Genomic DNA, 20671 nt, shown 5'->3' with positions numbered 1-20671 from the left:
CATACATATAGAAAGCTTTAGGGCTCTCCTTTATTCTATTTGCTAAAGACTGCTCATGCCCTCTCTTTGTTCTTCTTAACTCTCTCTTTAAATCCTTCCTAGCTGATCTGTAACTCTCCATCATCTCATCAACACATAAGCCTCCTCCTGCTTCGTAACAAGAGATCCAATTTCTGTGGTAAACCACGGTTCCCTTACTTTATCACTTCCTCCCTGCCTGACAGGGACATACCTATCAAGGACACGCAATATCTGTTCCTTAAACCAGCTCCACATTTCCATTGTCTGCATCCCCTGCATCCTAATTCTTGCCTAATCACATTATAATTGCCTTTGCCCCATCAATAACTCTAATCCTGTGGCATGTACCTATCCCTTTCCATCGCTAAACTAAACATAACTGAATTATGGTCACTCTCTCCAAAGTGCTCACCTACAACTAAATCAAACACCTGGCCGAGTTCATTACCAAGCACCAGATCCAGTGTGGCCTCCCCTCTTGTCGGCCCTTCGACACACTGTCAGGAAACCCTCCTGTACACATTGGACAAAAACTGATCCATCCGACTTACTAGAGTTATAGCATTTCTAGTCAATGTTGGGAAAGTTAAAGTCCCCCATAATGACCACCCTGTTCCTTTCACTCCTATCCAGAATAATTTTGCTAATTTCCTCTCTTCCATCTCCTTGGAGCTCTGCGGAGGCCTATAAAAAAACTCCAAGCAGTGGGACCTCTCCTCTCCTGTTTCTAACCTCAGCCCATACTACCTCAGTAGACGAGTCCTCATCAAAAGTTCTCTCAGCCACCATTATACTATCCTTGACTAACAAGGCCACGCCTCCCCCTCTTTTACCACCTTGTTTGTTCTTAATGAAAGATCTTATCCCTGGAACCTGCAATATCCATTCCACACCCTGCTCTATCCATGTCTCCGAAATGGCCACAACATCAAAGTCCCAGGTACCTATCCACGCTGCAAGCTCACCTACCTTATTTCAGATACTTCTGACGTTGAAGTAGACAAACTTCAAACCACTTCGCTGTCTGCCAGCACATCCCTGTGACCCTGAAATCCTAACCCTATCCTCCCTACTCATCCTCTTGTGCACTGCAGCTACACCTCCAGTTCCCGACCCCCTGCTGAGCAAGTTTAAACCCACCCGAATAGCTCCAGCAAATTTCCCACCCAGGATATTAGTACCCCTCTGGTTCAAATGAGGACCGTCCTGTTTGTACAAGTCCCACCTTCCCCAGAATGAGCCCCAATTATCCAAGAATCTATCTTACATTTCAGCTGTGTAGAACTGTTAAGACTCTATTTGGAGTGGCTACATTTAGATCTGGCAATCCTCCCCAAGGGAGAATATACTAGACTCAGAGGTGATGAAGCACAAACACATTAGAAGGATCCAGAACTGAATGGATTATGTTATGAAGTCACATTACAATAACTCGGCTTGCACTCCTTTGAATTTCAATGTTTAAGGGTATTGAAGTGTTGTAAAAATTCATTAGTTTAAATACTGCAGAAAGAAGTGAGTTCCTTCAGTGAGATGACTAGAACAAAAGGCCATCACCTTAAAGTTAGAACTAGTTGCTCAGGAATGGTGTTGGAAGCACTACACTTAAACAGATATCTACAGCTCATTACTCCCCTCAAAAGATGACCACAGAAACTTTCCAGTGTGGAAGCAGGCCATTCAGTCCCTCCTATCTGGGTCACTAATGCCCTTTATGGAAGGAAGCTGCTGTCCTTACCTGGTCTGGCCTTCATGTGACTCCAGACCCACAGCAACGTGGTAGACTCTTAACTGCCCTCTGGGTAATTAGGAATGGGTAATAAATGCTGCCTAGCCAGCAACACCCTCATCCCATGAAGGATTTTGTTTTTTAAAAATGTCCACACCAACCATCCAAACAGCATCCCACTCGGACCCACCCCCCCACCCTCTCCCTAATTCTTCTAGCTTTCATGTTGAGGTTTGGGATCAATTGATAAGGACTTCTGTTAGCTGAGATTACAAAGTCAAGACAACAAGATGGTGCTGAGGTACAAGTCAGCCATATCTAACCAAACTGTACAGCAAGTTCACACGGCTGAACGGACTCAGCTGGTTTTTACATAATCCTGAGCACACCATGTCATGTGTTATAAATATATTTTACATTCCTCCTCCTCAAGTAACCCGAAAACGCCTTTCCCATCACTTCTTGCTGACATCTTATAATGCCTTTGACACCTCACCTTGCAATGTCAGCCCGATCAGTATAAGGTTGCCGCTGGCGGACATAACAGGCAACATTTGGCACAACAGACAAACTTTCCAGAGTGGAATAGAAATCAGGAGCCAGAGTTAATGAGTAGATTATTTCGAGGGAAAGAAGGTGGCATATTGGTAATGTCACAGGATTGGTAACTCATATGTTCAAATCCTATTAAATTCAATGAACAAATCTGGAATATAAAGTTGGCCTCAATAATATGAACCATGTTGTAAAACTCCATCTGGTTCACTCATGTTCTTCAGGGAAGGACATCCTTCCCTGGTTTGGTCCACATGGGACTCCAGACCCACAACGTGGCTGACCCTGAATTACCCTCTGAAATTGTTGTGTTCTTCCAGCCTCCTGTTGGTCTACTCTGAAATGAGCCACTCAGTTCAAGGGCAAACTGGTGGTGAAACCCACATTCATGAAAAGAATTCCTTACCTAACAGGTTCATAAACCCGAATCAGCTGAGATGAAGGGCTTGATTGTTATTTGATTGAATTAACAGATTGGAATGCTGAGATTTTACTACATGCACATCGGAGTATAACACAGACTTTACAATAGCACCTTAAATTAAAAATGAATTGCTTTCTTTTGGGGTGAGGGGGTGGGGGAAGGATATAGGATGCAATCACACTTAGTACTTTATGCCCTATGTATCAGGTAACGCAAATGTTAAACTGAGATCCTATCTGTAGCTTAGAGTCAATTTTTTTTATTTACCAGGCATTTGTATTTTGGCTTCATCGTTCTGTCTAGGGTTGTGGCTATAACATGAAATACTGTGAACAAGCCAACTTGTCAAGTATGGATATGGCACAGCTCAGCTTCAGGGACGTCAATACTGACCAGCTCATAGAGCCATTTCTTACTCAATAGAGAAACAGCACACAATGATAATTGCGCAAATATTTCTCAATTTATAAAGCAAACAAATACAACTCGGGTGACAGGTCAGTCACAGAAACAAGGATAAACCATTTGGCAACCTGGTTAGATAATGAGTTATCCAAATAATTGTACAGAATCAGGCATCAATGCAGTACAGCAGACCATTCATGCTATTGTGTCTGTGCCAGCAATGGTTCCTCGTGAACTAGGAGGAGCAGCAGCTCATTTGGAGGAACAAGGCAGCAACTAAACAGGAAGTCATAATCTGCATCAGAAAACGTGCACACACAAGTGGAGAGAACGGTGTGCAGACAGATAACAAGTGCTATTAGAATACTTGACAGGAATGCAGAGAATCAAAGTACAGTTGAAACAGGATCTTGGAGTCTTTTTAGACTCACCATTGAACATTGCAAAGCCTCCAGGGCACTGACAGAGCGAGTGGAATGCTTACATTGTTGGATCAGAGGAGTATGGCAACGACCTTATAAAACTATACAGTTCCTTCCCGGCTCCATACCTTATATGGTGCCAATTTGGTCACTGCGACAAAAATAGAAATTGCTGGAAAAACTCAGCAGGTCCGACAGCATTTATGGACTGAAATCAGAGTTATTAGTTTGGGTTGATTGACCTTTCCTCAGAACACTGTTACCCTGCAGACGAGATACAAGATTTGCCAGACTCTGATACATTCTTTTTCAATTCAAATTGCCCATCCTTCACCACCTCCTTCCCCACATCTTTCGGTAAATATTTTTCAGTAATTCGAGAAATGAATTCAGTTTTTATAAATTTCCCAGTTGCAGTCCTGATATATTTTCCAACACTAGGAACAGGAACAAGAGTGGACTGTCTGCCATTTGACATTATCGCCGCTGATAATCAACCTGAACTCCACTTGCCCACCTTCTCTCCGTGTCTCTCGATTCTCCGAGACACCAAATATCTGCCCAATATTGATTGATGTCTCGCGCCTTTTCTCATCAAATACTTCTTTAGCCCCACTGAAAGCCCGAAACAGCAAACAAAATGTGTTTGAGAGCACAGTGCAGGTGTTTTAAAACTATGACACCCCTGGTCAGACCAGCATACAATTGAGAAGTGCAAGACAGCTTCCAAAGAAGTCAGTTGGAAAAGCGCAGCAGGTCAGGCAGCATCCAAGAAGCATCTGCAGTCCTCACTTTCTCCAAAGAAGTCAGCACTAACACCACCTATGGGGACAATATAACACCAATGAACCTTTGAAAACTTAAACCCGTGGTGGAGAATGTGGCCAAAGTCAAAATTGTGGAATTGTGTTCTCCCTGACATCACAGTGGGAGTCAAGATTAGAGTGGTGCTGAGAAAGCACAGAACAGATAGCATCCAAGGAGCAGGAAAAATCGACGTTTCGGAGAGGAGCCCTTCATCAGCCCTGAATGAGGGCAGAGAAGACCAGTGAACTCAGGAATAGGAGGATAGAGCAGATGAATGCATGGCTGAGGAGCTGGTGTATGGGAGAAGGATTCACATTTTTGGATCATTGGAATCTCTTTTGGGGTAGAAGTGACCTGTACAAGAAGGGCGGTTTGCACCGAAATTGGAAGGGGACTAATATACTGCCAGGGAGATTTGCTAGAGCTGCTCAGGAGGATTTAAACTAGTAAGGTGGGGAGGTGGGGTGGGACCCAAGGAGATAGTGAGGAAAGAGATCAATCTGAGACTGGTACAGTTGAGAACAGAAGTGAGTCAGTCAGGGCAGGCCGGGACAAGGTAGGACTAATAAATTAAACTGCATTTATTTCAATGCAAGGGGCCTAACAGGGAAGGCAGATGAACTCAGGACATGGTTAGGAACATGGGACTGGGATATCATAGCAATTACAGAAACATGGCTCAGGGATGGACAGGACTGGCAGCTTAATGTTCCAGGATACAAATGCTTCAGGAAGGATAGAAAGGGAGGCAAGAGAAGAGGGGGAGTGGCGTTTTTGATAAGTGATAGCATTACAGCTGTGCTGAGGGAGGATATTCCTGGGAATACATCCAGGGAAGTTATTTGGGTGGAACTGAGAAATAAGAAAGGGATGATCACCTTATTGGGATTGTATTATAGATGCCCCAATAATCAGAGGAAAATTGAGAAACAAACTCGTAAGGAGATCTCAGCTATCTGTAAGAATAATAAAGTGGTTATGGAAGGGGATTTTAACTTTCCAAACATAGACTGGGACTGCCATAGTGTTAAGGGTTTAGATGGAGAGGAATTTGTTAAGCGTACACAAGAAAATTTTCTGATTCAGTATGTGGATGTACTTACTAGAGAAGGTGCAAAACTTGACCTACTTTTGGGAAATAAGGCAGGGCAGGTGACTGAGGTGTCAGTGGGGGAGCACTTTGGGGCCAGCGACCATAATTCTATTAGATTTAAAATAGTGATGGAAAAGGATAGACTAGATCTAAAAGTTGAAGTTCTAAATTGGAGAAAGGCCAATTTTGACGGTATTAGGCAAGAACTTTCAAAAGCTGATTGGGGGCAGATGTTCGCAGGTAAAGGGACGGCTAGAAAATGGGAAGCCTTCAGAAATAAGATAACAGGAATCCAGAAAAAATATATTCCTGTCAGGGTGAAAGGAAAGGCTGGTAGGTGTAGGGAATGCTGGATGACTAAAGAAATTGAGGGTTTGGTTAAGAAAAAGAAGGAAGCATATGTCAGGTAAGACAGGATAGATCAAGTGAATCCTTAGAAGAGTATAAAGGAAGTAGGAGTATACTTAGAGGGAAATAGAATTAAGGAGAATCCAAAGACTTTTACAAATATATTAAGGACAAAAGGGAGAGAATATGGCCCCTCAAAGATCAGCAAGGTGGCCTTTGTGTGGAACCGCAGAAAATGGGGGAGATACTAAACGAGTATTTTGCATCAGTATTTACTGTGGAAAAGGATATGGAAGATATAGAAAGTAGCAAAGTAGATGGTAACATCTTGCAAAATGTCCATATTACAGAGGAGGAAGTGCTGGATGTCTTGAAACAAAGGTGGATAAATCCCCAGGATTTGATCAGGTGTACTCTAGAACTCTATGGGAAGCTAGAGAAGTGATTGCTGGACCTGTTACTGAGATATATTTGGATCTTCGTTAGTTACAGGTGAGGTGCCAGAAGGCTGGAGGTTGGCTAACGTGGTGCCACTGTTTAAGAAGAGTGGTAAGGTCAAGCCAGGAACTATAGACCAGTGAGCCTGACCTCGGTGGTGGGCAAGTTGTTGGAGGGAATCCTGAGGGACAGGATGTAAATGTATTTGGAAAGGCAAGGACTGATTAGGGATAGTCAACATGGCTTTGTGCGTGGGAAATCATGTCTCACAAACTTGATTGAGCTTTTTAAAGAAGTAACAAAGAAGATTGATGAGGGCAGAGCAGTAGATGTGATCTATATGGATTTCAGTAAGGCGTTCGACAAGGTTCCCCATGGGAGACTGATTAGCAAGGTTAGATCTCATGGAATACAGGGAGAATTAGCCATTTGGATACAGAACTGGCTCAAAGGTAGGAGACAGAGGGTGGTGGTGGAGGGTTGTTTTTCAGATTGGAGGCCTGTGACCAGCGGAGTGCCACAAGGATCAGTGCTGGGCCCTCTACTTGTTGTCATTTACATAAATGATTTGGATGCGAGCATAGAGGTACAGTTAGTAAGTTTGCAGATGGCACCAAAATTGGAGGTGTAGTGGACAACAAAGTGGGTTACCTCAGATTACAACAGGATCTTGATCAGATGGGCCAATGGGCTGAGAAGTGGCAGATGGAGTTTAATTCAGATAAATGAGAGGTGCTACATTTTGAGAAAGCAAATCTTAGCAGGACTGATTCACTTAATGGTAAGGTCCTAGGGAGTGTTGCTGAATAAAGAGACCTTGGGAGTGCAGGTTCATAGCTCCTTGAAAGTGGAGTTGCAGGTAGATAGGATATTGAAGAAGGTGTTTAGTATGCTTTCTTTTATTGGTCAGAGTACAGGAGTTGGGAGGTCATGTAGCGGCTGTACAGGACATTGGTTAGGCCACTGTTGGAATATTGTGTACAATACTCGTCTCCTTCCTATCAGAAAGATGTTGTGAAACTTGAAAGGGTTCAGAAGAGATTTACAAGGATGTTGCCAGGGTTGGAGGATCTGAGCTACAGGGAGAGGCTGAGGCTGTTTTCCCTGGAGTATCGAAGGCTGAGGGGTGACCTTATAGAGGCAACATCGGAGAAGAGTCGCGGATTCAAACATAAGCTCTACACCAGGAATTCTCCAAACCTCGACTCTCCTGCTGTTTGGATACTGCCTGACCAGCGGTGCTTTCCCAGCACCACACGCTGACATCCAGCATCTGTAGTCCTTGCTTTCCCCTTAGAACTTTAACGGGTTTTCTCACCAGAGATGCTGCCAGGCCTGCTGAGCAGCATGCTCCGCATTTGTATTTAATTTTAGAAATTCCTGCTCTGCTGCACAAATAGCAAAAACTTTTTCATTTCAACAAACGCCTCTTCTAGCTTGAAACAGGCTTCAAGAATTGAGTTGATACCTTGACATACAATTCAAGAGGACTTCGTGCTTTTCAAGTTAGTTGTGGAAACAAAAACAACTTGCACCAGAGTGCAGAGCGATGTGTTGCGGAAGGATGTGTTGAATAATAGGTGGGAAATTAATGAAACTTCGACATTCACATACGGCCCACACTAAAACGGGGTAAAATACAGCCCCAGACATTGGGAACATGCCAAGTCCAACAATCTTCAGACTGCCCACACAGACCTGAAAATGCAACATATCAGCCTCCAAACATCAGTCTCCCCTTGCTCCCTCACAAGATCACTTAAGATGGGCGCAGAATTGTGAATATTGGAATTTCTTCAATTCTCTACCTTTCTTGTCGTGAGAGACCTCTTGAGCCTTACCATTCTTGAGCTCCTCTTACAGCATCTCCTCCTTCCCAACACTGGAGAGAACATTAATTTTGCCTGGCCATTATCACTGTTCTTGCTCCATCCTAATGTGCCTGTCTGTCTCTCAGATACTGTTCGATCCTTAATATTTGCTCACCTCTTCCTCCAAACTCTCGCTAAGTTTCATCCTCTCTCACTGGGTTCAGCACCTTGTTTTCAAGGTGTGAGCAGTTTCATGTGCGCGCCTTGGTTACATACTCTGCTTATCTCTTCCGCTCCAACTGCTCTACAGTGTACAAACATACACATTAGTTTTCTCATGGCAGGCAGGCACAAATATGCACCCAAGTATGCAAATTAAAAAGTTATTTTCTGAACACAAAACAGGGTTTATGGTCTTTTAGCAGAGGAGCACAGGCAGGGACAGGGTTTTGGGTCTTTTAGCAGAGTAACACAGGCAGGGACAGGGTTTTGGGTCTTTTAGCAGAGTAACACAGGCAGGGACAGGGTTTTGGGTCTTTTAGCAGAGTAACACAGGCAGGGACAGGGTTTATGGTCCTTTAGCAGAGTAACACAGGCAGGGACAGGGTTTATGGTCTTTCAGCAGAGTAACACAGGCAGGGACAGGGTTTTGGGTCTTTTAGCAGAGTAACACAGGCAGGGACAGGGTTTTGGGTCTTTCAGCAGAGTAACACAGGCAAGGACAGGGTTTATGGTCTTTTAGCAGAGTAACACAGGCAGGGACAGGGTTTATGGTCCTTTAGCAGAGTAACACAGGCAGGGACAGGGTTTGGGGTCTTTTACCAGAGTAACACAGGCAGGGACAGGGTTTATGGTCTTTTAGCAGAGTAACACAGGCAGGGACAGGGTTTGGGGTCTTTTAGCAGAGTAACACAGGCAGGGACAGGGTTTTGGGTCTTTTAGCAGAGTAACACAGGCAGGGACAGGGTTTGGGGTCTTTTAGCAGAGTAACACAGGCAGGGACAGGGTTTTGGGTCTTTTAGCAGAGTAACACAGGCAGGGACAGGGTTTATGGTCTTTTAGCAGAGTAACACAGGCAGGGACAGGGTTTATGGTCTTTTAGCAGAGTAACACAGGCAGAGACAGGGTTTTGGGTCTTTTAGCAGAGTAACACAGGCAGGGACAGGGTTTATGGTCTTTTAGCAGAGTAACACAGGCAGAGACAGGGTTTTGGGTCTTTTAGCAGAGTAACACAGGCAGGGACAGGGTTTATGGTCTTTTAGCAGAGTAACACAGGCAGAGACAGGGTTTATGGTCTTTTAGCAGAGTAACACAGGCAGGGACTGGGTTTTGGGTCTTTTAGCAGAGTAACACAGGCAGGGACAGGGTTTATGGTCTTTTAGCAGAGTAACACAGGCAGAGACAGGGTTTATGGTCTTTTAGCAGAGTAACACAGGCAGGGACTGGGTTTTGGGTCTTTTAGCAGAGTAACACAGGCAGAGACAGGGTTTTGGGTCTTTTAGCAGAGTAACACAGGCAGGGACAGGATTTATGGTCTTTTAGCAGAGTAACACAGGCAGGGACAGGGTTTATGGTCTTTTAGCAGAGTAACACAGGCAGAGACAGGGTTTATGGTCTTTTAGCAGAGTAACACAGGCAGGGACTGGGTTTTGGGTCTTTTAGCAGAGTAACACAGGCAGAGACAGGGTTTTGGGTCTTTTAGCAGAGTAACACAGGCAGGGACAGGATTTATGGTCTTTTAGCAGAGTAACACAGGCAGGGACAGGGTTTTGGGTCTTTTAGCAGAGTAACACAGGCAGGGACAGGGTTTATGGTCTTTTAGCAGAGTAACACAGGCAGAGACAGGGTTTATGGTCTTTTAGCAGAGTAACACAGGCAGAGACAGGGTTTATGGTCTTTTAGCAGAGTAACACAGGCAGGGACTGCGTTTTGGGTCTTTTAGCAGAGTAACACAGGCAGAGACAGGGTTTTGGGTCTTTTAGCAGAGTAACACAGGCAGGGACAGGATTTATGGTCTTTTAGCAGAGTAACACAGGCAGGGACAGGGTTTTGGGTCTTTTAGCAGAGTAACACAGGCAGGGACAGGGTTTTGGGTCTTTTAGCAGAGTAACACAGGCAGGGACAGGGTTTATGGTCTTTTAGCAGAGTAACACAGGCAGAGACAGGGTTTTGGGTCTTTTAGCAGAGTAACACAGGCAGAGACAGGGTTTTGGGTCTTTTAGCAGAGTAACACAGGCAGGGACAGGGTTTATGGTCTTTTAGCAGAGTAACACAGGCAGGGACAGGATTTATGGTCTTTTAGCAGAGTAACACAGGCAGAGACAGGGTTTATGGTCTTTTAGCAGAGTAACACAGGCAGAGACAGGGTTTATGGTCTTTTAGCAGAGTAACACAGGCAGGGACAGGGTTTTGGGTCTTTTAGCAGAGTAACACAGGCAGGGACAGGATTTATGGTCTTTTAGCAGAGTAACACAGGCAGGGACAGGGTTTATGGTCTTTTAGCAGAGTAACACAGGCAGGGACAGGGTTTATGGTCTTTTAGCAGAGTAACACAGGCAGAGACAGGGTTTTGGGTCTTTTAGCAGAGTAACACAGGCAGGGACAGGATTTATGGTCTTTTAGCAGAGTAACACAGGCAGGGACAGGGTTTATGGTCTTTTAGCAGAGTAACACAGGCAGGGACAGGGTTTATGGTCTTTTAGCAGAGTAACACAGGCAGGGACAGGGTTTATGGTCTTTTAGCAGAGTAACACAGGCAGGGACAGGGTTTATGGTCTTTTAGCAGAGTAACACAGGCAGGGACAGGGTTTTGGGTCTTTTAGCAGAGTAACACAGGCAGGGACAGGGTTTTGGGTCTTTTAGCAGAGTAGCACAGGCAGGGACAGGGTTTATGGTCTTTTAGCAGAGTAACACAGGCGGGGACAGGGTTTTGGGTCTTTTAGCAGAGTAACACAGGCAGAGACAGGGTTTATGGTCTTTTAGCAGAGTAACACAGGCGGGGACAGGGTTTTGGGTCTTTTAGCAGAGTAGCACAGGCAGGGACAGGGTTTATGGTCTTTTAGCAGAGTAACACAGGCAGGGACAGGGTTTTGGGTCTTTTAGCAGAGTAACACAGGCAGAGACAGGGTTTATGGTCTTTTAGCAGAGTAACACAGGCAGGGACAAGGTTTATGGTCTTTTAGCAGAGTAACACAGGCAGGGACTGGGTTTATGGTCTTTTAGCAGAGTAACACAGGCAGGGACAGGGTTTTGGGTCTTTTAGCAGAGTAACACAGGCAGGGACAGGGTTTGGGGTCTTTTAGCAGAGTAACACAGGCAGGGACTGGGTTTTGGGTCTTTTAGCAGAGTAACACAGGCAGGGACTGGGTTTATGGTCTTTTAGCAGAGTAACACAGGCAGGGACAGGGTTTTGGGTCTTTTAGCAGAGTAACACAGGCAGAGACAGGGTTTATGGTCTTTTAGCAGAGTAACACAGGCAGGGACAGGGTTTATGGTCTTTTAGCAGAGTAACACAGGCAGGGACAGGGTTTATGGTCTTTTAGCAGAGTAACACAGGCAGGGACAGCGTTTTGGGTCTTTTAGCAGAGTAACACAGGCAGGGACAGGGTTTTGGGTCTTTTAGCAGAGTAACACAGGCAGGGACAGGGTTTATGGTCCTTTAGCAGAGTAACACAGGCAGGGACAGGGTTTATGGTCTTTTAGCAGAGTAACACAGGCAGGGACAGCGTTTTGGGTCTTTTAGCAGAGTAACACAGGCAGGGACAGGGTTTTGGGTCTTTTAGCAGAGTAACACAGGCAGGGACTGGGTTTATGGTCTTTTAGCAGAGTAACACAGGCAGGGACAGGGTTTATGGTCTTTTAGCAGAGTAACACAGGCAGGGACAGGGTTTATGGTCTTTTCGCAGAGTAACACAGGCAGGGACAGGGTTTATGGTCTTTTAGCAGAGTAACACAGGCAGGGACTGGGTTTATGGTCTTTTAGCAGAGTAACACAGGCAGGGACAGGGTTTTGGGTCTTTTAGCAGAGTAACACAGGCAGAGACAGGGTTTATGGTCTTTTAGCAGAGTAACACAGGCAGGGAACGGGTTTGGGGTCTTTTAGCAGAGTAACACAGGCAGGGACTGGGTGTTGGGTCTTTTAGCAGAGTAACACAGGCAGGGACTGGGTTTATGGTCTTTTAGCAGAGTAACACAGGCAGGGACAGGGTTTTGGGTCTTTTAGCAGAGTAACACAGGCAGGGACTGGGTTTATGGTCTTTTAGCAGAGTAACACAGGCAGGGACAGGGTTTATGGTCTTTTAGCAGAGTAACACAGGCAGGGACAGGGTTTATGGTCTTTTAGCAGAGTAACACAGGCAGGGACAGGGTTTATGGTCTTTTAGCAGAGTAACACAGGCAGGGACAGGGGTTATAGTCTTTTAGAGTAATACAGGCAGGGACAGGGTTTTGGGTCTTTTAACAGAGTAGCACAGGCAGGGACAGGGTTTATGGTCTTTTAGCAGAGTAACACAGGCAGGGACAGGGTTTATGGTCTTTTAGCAGAGTAACACAGGCAGGGACTGCGTTTTGGGTCTTTTAGCAGAGTAACACAGGCAGGGACAGGGTTTATGGTCTTTTAGCAGAGTAACACAGGCAGGGACAGGGTTTATGGTCCTTTAGCAGAGTAACACAGGCAGGGACAGGGTTTATGGTCTTTTAGCAGAGTAACACAGGCAGGGACAGGGTTTATGGTCTTTTAGCAGAGTAGCACAGGCAGGGACAGGGTTTGGGGTCTTTTAGCAGAGTAACACAGGCAGGGACAGGATTTTGGGTCTTTTAGCAGAGTAACACAGGCAGGGACAGGGTTTATGGTCTTTTAGCAGAGTAACACAGGCAGGGACAGGGTTTATGGTCTTTTAGCAGAGTAACACAGGCAGGGACAGGGTTTATGGTCTTTTAGCAGAGTAACACAGGCAGGGACAGGGTTTGGGGTCTTTTAGCAGAGTAACACAGGCAGGGACAGGGTTTATGGTCTTTTAGCAGAGTAACACAGGCAGGGACAGGGTTTTGGGTCTTTTAGCAGAGTAACACAGGCAGGGACAGGGTTTATGGTCTTTTAGCAGAGTAACACAGGCAGGGACAGGGTTTATGGTCTTTTAGCAGAGTAACACAGGCAGGGACAGGGTTTATGGTCTTTTAGCAGAGTAACACAGGCAGGGACAGGGTTTATCGTCTTTTAGCAGAGTAACACAGGCAGGGACAGGGTTTATGGTCTTTTAGCAGAGTAACACAGGCAGGGACAGGGTTTGGGGTCTTTTAGCAGAGTAACACAGGCAGGGACAGGGTTTGGGGTCTTTTAGCAGAGTAACACAGGCAGGGACAGGATTTTGGGTCTTTTAGCAGAGTAACACAGGCAGGGACAGGGTTTATGGTCCTTTAGCAGAGTAACACAGGCAGGGACAGGGTTTATGGTCTTTTAGCAGAGTAACACAGGCAGGGACAGGGTTTGGGGTCTTTTAGCAGAGTAACACAGGCAGGGACAGGGTTTATGGTCTTTTAGCAGAGTAACACAGGCAGGGACAGGGTTTATGGTCTTTTAGCAGAGTAACACAGGCAGGGACAGGGTTTGGGGTCTTTTAGCAGAGTAACACAGGCAGGGACTGCGTTTTGGGTCTTTTAGCAGAGTAACACAGGCAGGGACAGGATTTTGGGTCTTTTAGCAGAGTAACACAGGCAGGGACAGGGTTTATGGTCCTTTAGCAGAGTAACACAGGCAGGGACAGGGTTTTGGGTCTTTTAGCAGAGTAACACAGGCAGGGACAGGGTTTTGGGTCTTTTAGCAGAGTAACACAGGCAGGGACAGGGTTTTGGGTCTTTTAGCAGAGTAACACAGGCAGGGACAGGGTTTATCGTCTTTTAGCAGAGTAACACAGGCAGGGACAGGGTTTATGGTCTTTTACCAGAGTAACACAGGCAGGGACAGGGTTTATGGTCTTTTAGCAGAGTAACACAGGCAGGGACAGGGTTTTGGGTCTTTTAGCAGAGTAACACAGGCAGGGACAGGGTTTTGGGTCTTTTAGCAGAGTAACACAGGCAGGGACAGGGTTTATGGTCCTTTAGCAGAGTAACACAGGCAGGGACAGGGTTTATGGTCTTTTAGCAGAGTAACACAGGCAGAGACAGGATTTTGGGTCTTTTAGCAGAGTAACACAGGCAGGGACAGGGTTTTGGGTCTTTTAGCAGAGTAACACAGGCAGGGACAGGGTTTATGGTCTTTTAGCAGAGTAACACAGGCAGGGACAGGGTTTATGGTCTTTTAGCAGAGTAACACAGGCAGGGACAGGGTTTATGGTCTTTTAGCAGAGTAACACAGGCAGGGACTGGGTTTATGGTCTTTTAGCAGAGTAACACAGGCAGGGACAGGGTTTGGGGTCTTTTAGCAGAGTAACACAAGCAGGGACTGGGTTTATGGTCTTTTAGCAGAGTAACACAGGCAGGGACAGGGTTTATGGTCTTTTAGCAGAGTAACACAGGCAGGGACAGGGTTTTGTGTCTTTTAGCAGAGTAACACAGGCAGGGACAGGGTTTATGGTGTTTTAGCAGAGTAACACAGGCAGGGACAGGGTTTATGGTCCTTTAGCAGAGTAACACAGGCAGGGACAGGGTTTTGGGTCTTTCAGCAGAGTAACACAGGCAGGGACAGGGTTTATGGTCTTTTAGCAGAGTAACACAGGCAGGGACTGGGTTTATGGTCTTTTAGCAGAGTAACACAGGCAGGGACAGGATTTTGGGTCTTTTAGCAGAGTAACACAGGCAGGGACAGGGTTTATGGTCCTTTAGCAGAGTAACACAGGCAGGGACAGGGTTTTGGGTCTTTTAGCAGAGTAACACAGGCAGGGACAGGGTTTATGGTCTTTTAGCAGAGTAACACAGGCAGGGACTGGGTTTATGGTCTTTTAGCAGAGTAACACAGGCAGGGACAGGATTTTGGGTCTTTTAGCAGAGTAACACAGGCAGGGACAGGGTTTATGGTCTTTTCGCAGAGTAACACAGGCAGGGACAGGGTTTATGGTCTTTTCGCAGAGTAACACAGGCAGGGACAGGGTTTATGGTCTTTTAGCAGAGTAACACAGGCAGGGACAGGGTTTATGGTCTTTTAGCAGAGTAACACAGGCAGGGACAGGGTTTATGGTCTTTTAGCAGAGTAACACAGGCAGGGACAGGGTTTTGGGTCTTTTAGCAGAGTAACACAGGCAGGGACAGGGTTTTGTGTCTTTTAGCAGAGTAACACAGGCAGGGACAGGGTTTATGGTGTTTTAGCAGAGTAACACAGGCAGGGACAGGGTTTTGTGTCTTTTAGCAGAGTAACACAGGCAGGGACAGGGTTTATGGTCTTTTAGCAGAGTAACACAGGCAGGGACAGGGTTTGGGGTCTTTTAGCAGAGTAACACAGGCAGGGACTGCGTTTTGTGTCTTTTAGCAGAGAAACACAGGCAGGGACAGGGTTTATGGTCTTTTAGCAGAGTAACACAGGCAGGGACAGGGTTTTGGGTCTTTTAGCAGAGTAACACAGGCAGGGACAGGGTTTTGGGTCTTTTAACAGAGTAGCACAGGCAGGGACAGGGTTTATGGTCTTTTAGCAGAGTAACACAGGCAGGGACAGGGTTTATGGTCTTTTAGCAGAGTAACACAGGCAGGGACTGCGTTTTGGGTCTTTTAGCAGAGTAACACAGGCAGGGACAGGGTTTATGGTCTTTTAGCAGAGTAACACAGGCAGGGACAGGGTTTATGGTCTTTTAGCAGAGTAACACAGGCAGGGACAGGGTTTATGGTCTTTTAGCAGAGTAACACAGGCAGGGACAGGGTTTATGGTCTTTTAGCAGAGTAACACAGGCAGGGACAGGGTTTATGGTCCTTTAGCAGAGTAACACAGGCAGGGACAGGGTTTATGGTCTTTTAGCAGAGTAACACAGGCAGGGACAGGGTTTATGGTCTTTTCGCAGAGTAACACAGGCAGGGACAGGGTTTATGGTCTTTTCGCAGAGTAACACAGGCAGGGACAGGGTTTATGGTCTTTTAGCAGAGTAACACAGGCAGGGACAGGGTTTATGGTCTTTTAGCAGAGTAACACAGGCAGGGACAGGGTTTATGGTCTTTTAGCAGAGTAGCACAGGCAGGGACAGGGTTTTGGGTCTTTTAGCAGAGTAACACAGGCAGGGACAGGGTTTATGGTCTTTTCGCAGAGTAACACAGGCAGGGACAGGGTTTATGGTCTTTTAGCAGAGTAACACAGGCAGGGACAGGGTTTATGGTCTTTTAGCAGAGTAACACAGGCAGGGACAGGGTTTATGGTCTTTTAGCAGAGTAGCACAGGCAGGGACAGGGTTTTGGGTCTTTTAGCAGAGTAACACAGGCAGGGACAGGGTTTATGGTCTTTTCGCAGAGTAACACAGGCAGGGACAGGGTTTATGGTCTTTTCGCAGAGTAACACAGGCAGGGACAGGGTTTATGGTCTTTTAGCAGAGTAACACAGGCAGGGACAGGGTTTATGGTCTTTTAGCAGAGTAACACAGGCAGGGACAGGGTTTATGGTCTTTTAGCAGAGTAGCACAGGCAGGGACAGGGTTTTGGGTCTTTTAGCAGAGTAACACAGGCAGGGACAGGGTTTATGGTCTTTTCGCAGAGTAACACAGGCAGGGACAGGGTTTATGGTCTTTTCGCAGAGTAACACAGGCAGGGACAGGGTTTATGGTCTTTTAGCAGAGTAACACAGGCAGGGACAGGGTTTATGGTCTTTTAGCAGAGTAACACAGGCAGGGACAGGGTTTTGGGTCTTTTAGCAGAGTAACACAGGCAGGGACAGGGTTTATGGTCTTTTAGCAGAGTAACACAGGCAGGGACAGGATTTATGGTCTTTTAGCAGAGTAACACAGGCAGGGACAGGGTTTTGGGTCTTTTAGCAGAGTAACACAGGCAGGGACAGGGTTTTGGGTCTTTTAGCAGAGTAACACAGGCAGGGACAGGGTTTTGGGTCTTTTAGCAGAGTAACACAGGCAGGGACAGGGTTTTGGGTCTTTTAGCAGAGTAACACAGGCAGGGACAGGGTTTTGGGTCTTTTAGCAGAGTAACACAGGCAGGGACAGGGTTTATGGTCTTTTAGCAGAGTAACACAGGCAGGGACAGGGTTTATGGTCTTTTAGCAGAGTAACACAGGCAGGGACAGGGTTTATGGTCTTTTAGCAGAGTAACACAGGCAGGGACAGGGTTTTGGGTCTTTTAGCAGAGTAACACAGGCAGGGACAGGGTTTTGGGTCTTTTAGCAGAGTAACACAGGCAGGGACAGGGTTTTGGGTCTTTTAGCAGAGTAACACAGGCAGGGACAGGGTTTTGGGTCTTTTAGCAGAGTAACACAGGCAGGGACAGGGTTTATGGTCCTTTAGCAGAGTAACACAGGCAGGGACAGGGTTTTGGGTCTTTTAGCAGAGTAACACAGGCAGGGACAGGGTTCATGGTCTTTTCGCAGAGTAACACAGGCAGGGACAGGGTTCATGGTCTTTTCGCAGAGTAACACAGGCAGGGACAGGGTTCATGGTCTTTTAGCAGAGTAACACAGGCAGGGACAGGGTTTATGGTCTTTTAGCAGAGTAACAGGCAGGGACAGGGTTTATGGTCTTTTAGCAGAGTAACAGGCAGGGACAGGGTTTATGGTCTTTTAGCAGAGTAACAGGCAGGGACAGGGTTTATGGTCTTTTAGCAGAGTAACAGGCAGGGACAGGGTTTATGGTCTTTTAGCAGAGTAACAGGCAGGGACAGGGTTTATGGTCTTTTAGCAGAGTAACAGGCAGGGACAGGGTTTATGGTCTTTTAGCAGAGTAACACAGGCAGGGACAGGGTTTATGGTCTTTTAGCAGAGTAACACAGGCAGAGACAGGGTTTATGGTCCTTTAGCAGAGTAACACAGGCAGAGACAGGGTTTATGGTCCTTTAGCAGAGTAACACAGGCAGGGACAGGGTTTATGGTCCTTTAGCAGAGTAACACAGGCAGGGACAGGGTTTATGGTCTTTTAGCAGAGTAACACAGGCAGGGACAGGGTTTATGGTCCTTTAGCAGAGTAACACAGGCAGGGACTGGGTTCATGGTCTTTTAGCAGAGTAACACAGGCAGGGACATGGTTTTGGGTCTTTTAGCAGAGTAACACAGGCAGGGACAGGGTTTATGGTCCTTTAGCAGAGTAACACAGGCAGGGACTGGGTTCATGGTCTTTTAGCAGAGTAACACAGGCAGGGACTGGGTTTTGGGTCTTTTAGCAGAGTAACACAGGCAGGGACTGGGTTTTGGGTCTTTTAGCAGAGTAACACAGGCAGGGACAGGGTTTTGGGTCTTTTAGCAGAGTAACACAGGCAGGGACAGGGTTTTGGGTCTTTTGGCAGAGTAACACAGGCAGGGACAGGGTTTTGGGTCTTTTAGCAGAGTAACACAGGCAGGGACAGGGTTTTGGGTCTTTTAGCAGAGTAACACAGGCAGGGACAGGGTTTATGGTCTTTTAGCAGAGTAGCACAGGCAGGGACTGGGTTTATGGTCTTTTAGCAGAGTAACACAGGCAGGGACAGGGTTTATGGTCTTTTAGCAGAGTAACACAGGCAGGGACAGGGTTTTGGGTCTTTTAGCAGAGTAACACAGGCAGGGACAGGGTTTTGGGTCTTTTAGCAGAGTAACACAGGCAGGGACAGGGTTTTGGGTCTTTTAGCAGAGTAACACAGGCAGGGACAGGGTTTATGGTCTTTTAGCAGAGTAACACAGGCAGGGACAGGGTTTTGGGTCTTTTAGCAGAGTAACACAGGCAGGGACAGGGTTTTGGGTCTTTTAGCAGAGTAACACAGGCAGGGACAGGGTTTTGGGTCTTTTAGCAGAGTAACACAGGCAGGGACAGGGTTTTGGGTCTTTTAGCAGAGTAACACAGGCAGGGACAGGGTTTATGGTCTTTTAGCAGAGTAACACAGGCAGGGACTGGGTTTATGGTCTTTTAGCAGAGTAACACAGGCAGGGACAGGGTTTATGGTCTTTTAGCAGAGTAACACAGGCAGGGACAGGGTTTATGGTCTTTTAGCAGAGTAACACAGGCAGGGACAGGGTTTATGGTCTTTTAGCAGAGTAACACAGGCAGGGACAGGGTTTATGGTCTTTTAGCAGAGTAACACAGGCAGGGACAGGGTTTATGGTCTTTTAGCAGAGTAACACAGGCAGGGACAGGGTTTATGGTCTTTTAGCAGAGTAACACAGACAGGGACAGGGTTTATGGTCTTTTAGCAGAGTAACACAGGCAGGGACTGGGTTTTGGGTCTTTTAGCAGAGTAACACAGGCAGGGACTGGGTTTATGGTCTTTTAGCAGAGTAACACAGGCAGGGACAGGGTTTATGGTATTTTAGCAGAGTAACACAGGCAGGGACTGGGTTTATGGTCTTTTAGCAGAGTAACACAGGCAGGGACAGGGTTTATGGTCTTTTAGCAGAGTAACACAGGCAGGGACAGGGTTTATGGTCTTTTAGCAGAGTAACACAGGCAGGGACAGGGTTTATGGTCTTTTAGCAGAGTAACAGGCAGGGACAGGGTTTATGGTCTTTTAGCAGAGTAACACAGGCAGGGACAGGGTTTATGGTCTTTTAGCAGAGTAACACAGGCAGGGACAGGGTTTATGGTCTTTTAGCAGAGTAACACAGGCAGAGACAGGGTTTTGGGTCTTTTAGCAGAGTAACACAGGCAGGGACAGGGTTTATGGTCTTTTAGCAGAGTAACACAGGCAGAGACAGGGTTTTGGGTCTTTTAGCAGAGTAACACAGGCAGGGACTGGGTTTATGGTCTTTTAGCAGAGTAACACAGGCAGAGACAGGGTTTATGGACTTTTAGCAGAGTAACACAGGCAGGGACAGGGTTTTGGGTCTTTTAGCAGAGTAACACAGGCAGGGACAGGGTTTATGGTCTTTTAGCAGAGTAACACAGGCAGAGACAGGGTTTATGGTCTTTTAGCAGAGTAACACAGGCAGGGACAGGGTTTATGGTCTTTTAGCAGAGTAACACAGGCAGGGACAGGGTTTATGGTCTTTTAGCAGAGTAACACAGGCAGGGACAGGGTTTATGGTCTTTTAGCAGAGTAACACAGGCAGAGACAGGGTTTATGGACTTTTAGCAGAGTAACACAGGCAGGGACAGGGTTTTGGGTCTTTTAGCAGAGTAACACAGGCAGGGACAGGGTTTATGGTCTTTTAGCAGAGTAACACAGGCAGAGACAGGGTTTATGGTCTTTTAGCAGAGTAACACAGGCAGGGACAGGGTTTATGGTCTTTTAGCAGAGTAACACAGGCAGGGACAGGGTTTATGGTCTTTTAGCAGAGTAACACAGGCAGGGACAGGGTTTTGGGTCTTTTAGCAGAGTAACACAGACAGGGACAGGGTTTATGGTCTTTTAGCAGAGTAACAGGCAGGGACAGGGTTTATGGTCTTTTAGCAGAGTAACACAGGCAGGGACTGGGTTTATGGTCTTTTAGCAGAGTAACACAGGCAGGGACAGGGTTTTGGGTCTTTTAGCAGAGTAACACAGGCAGAGACAGGGTTTTGGGTCTTTTAGCAGAGTAACACAGGC

General features: G+C 46.5%; 1 protein-coding gene across 3 annotated transcripts in view; it reads right to left on the bottom strand.

Moving 5' to 3' along the window:
- The window catches only part of LOC122550344 (diacylglycerol O-acyltransferase 1-like), a 135930-nt gene that overhangs the window by 96758 nt on the left and 18501 nt on the right, over nucleotides 1-20671 (bottom strand). The window contains exon 2 of one of the 3 annotated variants that reach the window (XM_087987671.1): nucleotides 8229-8357. The exons of 1 other annotated variant lie outside the window; for it this stretch is intronic. In XM_087987671.1, the coding sequence (XP_087843797.1) occupies nucleotides 8229-8258 (30 nt within the window). In that variant the 5' untranslated portion in view covers nucleotides 8259-8357. Of the gene's footprint in view, nucleotides 1-8228; nucleotides 8358-20671 lie in introns of those variants that run through there. One more of the 3 variants, XM_087987672.1, reaches the window with a different exon arrangement.

This window comes from Chiloscyllium plagiosum, unplaced genomic scaffold (assembly GCF_037043375.1).
Source record: "Chiloscyllium plagiosum isolate Xiang-an unplaced genomic scaffold, Cpla_swu_hap1 HiC_scaffold_5, whole genome shotgun sequence".
Classification (NCBI taxonomy): Eukaryota; Metazoa; Chordata; class Chondrichthyes; order Orectolobiformes; family Hemiscylliidae; genus Chiloscyllium; species Chiloscyllium plagiosum.
Note: the sequence above shows the minus strand (reverse complement) of the source record. Positions and strands in the feature narration are given on the sequence as shown.